General features: G+C 41.6%; 1 protein-coding gene across 1 annotated transcript; it reads left to right on the top strand.

The window, feature by feature from the left end:
• The first annotated feature begins 1352 nt into the window (after window positions 1–1352).
• On the top strand, window positions 1353–1874 carry LOC145798265 (uncharacterized). The gene is made up of 2 exons (XM_082885774.1): window positions 1353–1472; window positions 1587–1874. Exons 1-2 carry the CDS (start codon window positions 1353–1355, stop codon window positions 1872–1874), a joined length of 408 nt encoding a protein of 135 aa, XP_082741900.1.
• Window positions 1875–3118: the final 1244 nt, after the last annotated feature.

Here is a 3118-nt window from a genome sequence, read left to right as displayed (position 1 = left end):
AGTGAGTGCAGTGGTAACCAGAGAAGAAAAGAGAGAACAGAGGGCAGTTTACTACGTAAGTAAAACCCTATCAGAGGCAAAGACCAGATACCTACCCTTGGAGAAACTGATACTGGCTTTAGTAATGGCCTCCAAAAGATGAATCATTACTTTCAAGCCCATAAGATTGTGGTGTTAACTGAGCATCCTTTGAAGTCCCTGTTGCAGCAAAGAGATCTGATAGGCAGGACAGCCAAATGAACAGTGGTGTTGGGTCAATATGACCTGGAATTCAGACCCAGAACAGCAATCAAAGGCCAAGTCTTGGCCGACTTCATGGCCGAGTTCACACCAGGTGCCATCATACATCGGGCTCCATTGAGCCGAAATATACAATGTCCAGGAGAACAAGGAGAAACCCAGCTAGGGATAGCTGAACAGAGGAAAGAAGAGAAACTCAAGCCCTATAGTATTTACGTCGGTGACTCCTTCCGCCTGTTTGTTGATGGAATTTCAAACCGACAAGGAGCGGGGGCAGGAGTTGTGCTGGTATCGCCGGATGGGCAGATGTGGGAACAATCCATTCATTTGGGGTTTAAGGCCTCAAACAACAAAGCAGAGTATGAATCACTGATCGCAAGATTAAAATTGGCAGCAGCAATGAAAACCAATGAGGTAATGGTCTTCTATGACTCCCAGCTTATCGTTAACCAGGCAACGGGCGAGTTCGCAGCCCGAGATGAAAAAATAATGGCCTACATAAAGGAGGTGGGCAGGTTGATAGCATTATTCCAAAATTACCGACTACAGTAAGTTAGCCGAGATGACAACAACCATGCTGATGCCTTGGCCAACCTGGCTAGTGCAATAAAACCAGGAGAGGCAAGGATAATAATGGTCGACTATTTGTCAGGTCCAAGCGTAGAACCACTGAACACAAAGCATGAGGCAATGTGTGTGGAGATGGGACCAAGTTGGATGGATGCGATAATAACATTCCTAAGAGATGGGAAACTGCCAGATAATCGTAAAGAAGCACACAAGATCAAACTGAAGTCGGCAAGATTTAGTCTAACAGCAGAAGGGCATCTCTGCAGACGATCTTTTACCGGTCCCCTTTAGAGGTGTGTACATCCTTCACAAGTTGAAGACTTCCTGTATGAAATATGAAGGAGTATGTGAAAGCCACACTAGGGCCAGGTCACTTGCTCATAGGGCCATTACTAAAGGGGTACTGGTGGCCCTACATGCAGAAAGATGCAGAAGCTTATGTTAGAAGGTGTGAGAAATGTCAGAGGTTTGCACCTTTGATACACCAACCAGCAACGGATTTAAACCCAGTGTCCAACCCTTGGCCATTTGTCTAATCGGGCATGGATCTTGTTAGACAGCAGCCTCGGGCAACTGGGCAAAGGAAGTTCCTGCTCATAGTAACAGATTACTTCCCCAAGTGGGTAGAAGCTGAACCCCTTGCTAAAATTTGGGATATTGATGTAAAGAACTTTATATGGAGGAACATCATCACCAGGTTTGGGATCCCAAGGGCGATAATAGCAGACAATGGTACGCAGTTTGACAGTAAGCTAATAAAGAGCTTCTGTGTAAAGTACAAAATCAAGAACTACTACTCTACTCCAAGCTTCCCTCAGAGTAATGGTCAAGTAGAAGCATCCAATAAGGTTATCTTAGATGGAATCAAGAAGAAGTTAGAAGCAGCAAAGGGGAAGTGGGTGGATGAGTTACCCAATGTACTATGGGCATATAGGACTACGCCAAGAAGATCAACTGGGGAGTCCCTATTCGCCATGGCTTGTGGCACAGAAGCAGTTATTTCACTGGAGGTTGGCATCCCAGGGACCAGAACCCAGGGAATGGAGAATGGAGAATGGGACTAATGATGTATTTTTAGCTCGAGATCTAGACCTATTAGAAGAAAGAAATGAGAAAGTAGCAATCTAGCTGGAGGCAAACCAGCAGCACCTTGCTAGGGCTTACAATAAGAATGTTAACCCACGAGATTTTCAAGTTGATGACCTCGTCCTGAGAAAGGTCGTCGGCAACAATAAAGATCCGAGAAAGGGCAAGCTTGGCCCAAACTGGAAGGGGCCATATAGAATCATCTCGGTCTTGGGTAATGGGGCACATCGGCTTGAAGACAGTGAAGGCAAAAAGTTACCAAGACCCTGGAACACTTGCAACTTGAAATTTTTCTATCATTAGATTTTGCATCTTTTAAAGTTTTTTGTTATTAGCTGAAGTAAATAATAAAATTTTAGCTCGATTTTTAATTTCACACTTGTGTAAAACAATTGTCCAGTACCTTAGCGATGTTTCTGATTGAAACATGACGAATAACTTAGACTTATTATATGGCAGAGTTGAATTATACTTGCATATAATAGAGTTGAACTAAGTTGGCGATGTTTCTGATTGAAACATGACGAATAACTTAGACTTATTATATGGCAGAGTTGAATTATGCTTGCATATAATAGAGTTGAACTAAGTTGGCGATGTTTCTGATTGAAACATGAGGAATAACTTAGACTTATTATATGGCAGAGTTGAATTATACTTGCATATAATAGAGTTGAACTAAGTTGGTGATGTTTCTGATTGAAACATGATGAATAACTTAAACTTATTATATGGCAGAGTTGAATTATACTTGCATATAATAGAGTTGAACTAAGTTAGCAATGTTTCTGATTGAAACATTATGAGTAACTTAGACTCATTATATGGCAGAGTCGAATTACACTTGTATATAATGGAATCGAACTAAGTTGAATTAACCTGGACTTGCCATATCGGCAGAATCAAACACAGATTGAAACAAATTATATCTGAGATAGAGGAACGAAGGTTGAAGAACCTCGGCTAGTCTCTGTTTGAACCTAACTTCGGCTACAAGATCATAGGTAGGGGGCAGAGAGCTGGAGAATAATGTTTGGAAGTTGGAATTTACAAGCGAAGGTTGGTTTAACACTTGTTGAAATGTTTTAAGGAAAATTTACAAGTTGAAGTTAAGACAAGGTTATGTTGAAAGAAGTATCTATGTACTTACCGAGATTACCATGTTGCCAAGACTTGGAATATAATGGAAGACAGAAGTCTTGATAAGTGAAAGTAAAGTGGC

The sequence above is a fragment of the Camellia sinensis genome, chromosome 8 (genome assembly GCF_055761805.1).
Source record: "Camellia sinensis isolate YWXY chromosome 8, ASM5576180v1, whole genome shotgun sequence".
NCBI lineage: Eukaryota > Viridiplantae > Streptophyta > Magnoliopsida > Ericales > Theaceae > Camellia > Camellia sinensis.
The sequence above is the reverse complement of the archived record's forward strand: the minus strand, read 5'-3'. Positions and strand labels throughout refer to the sequence as shown.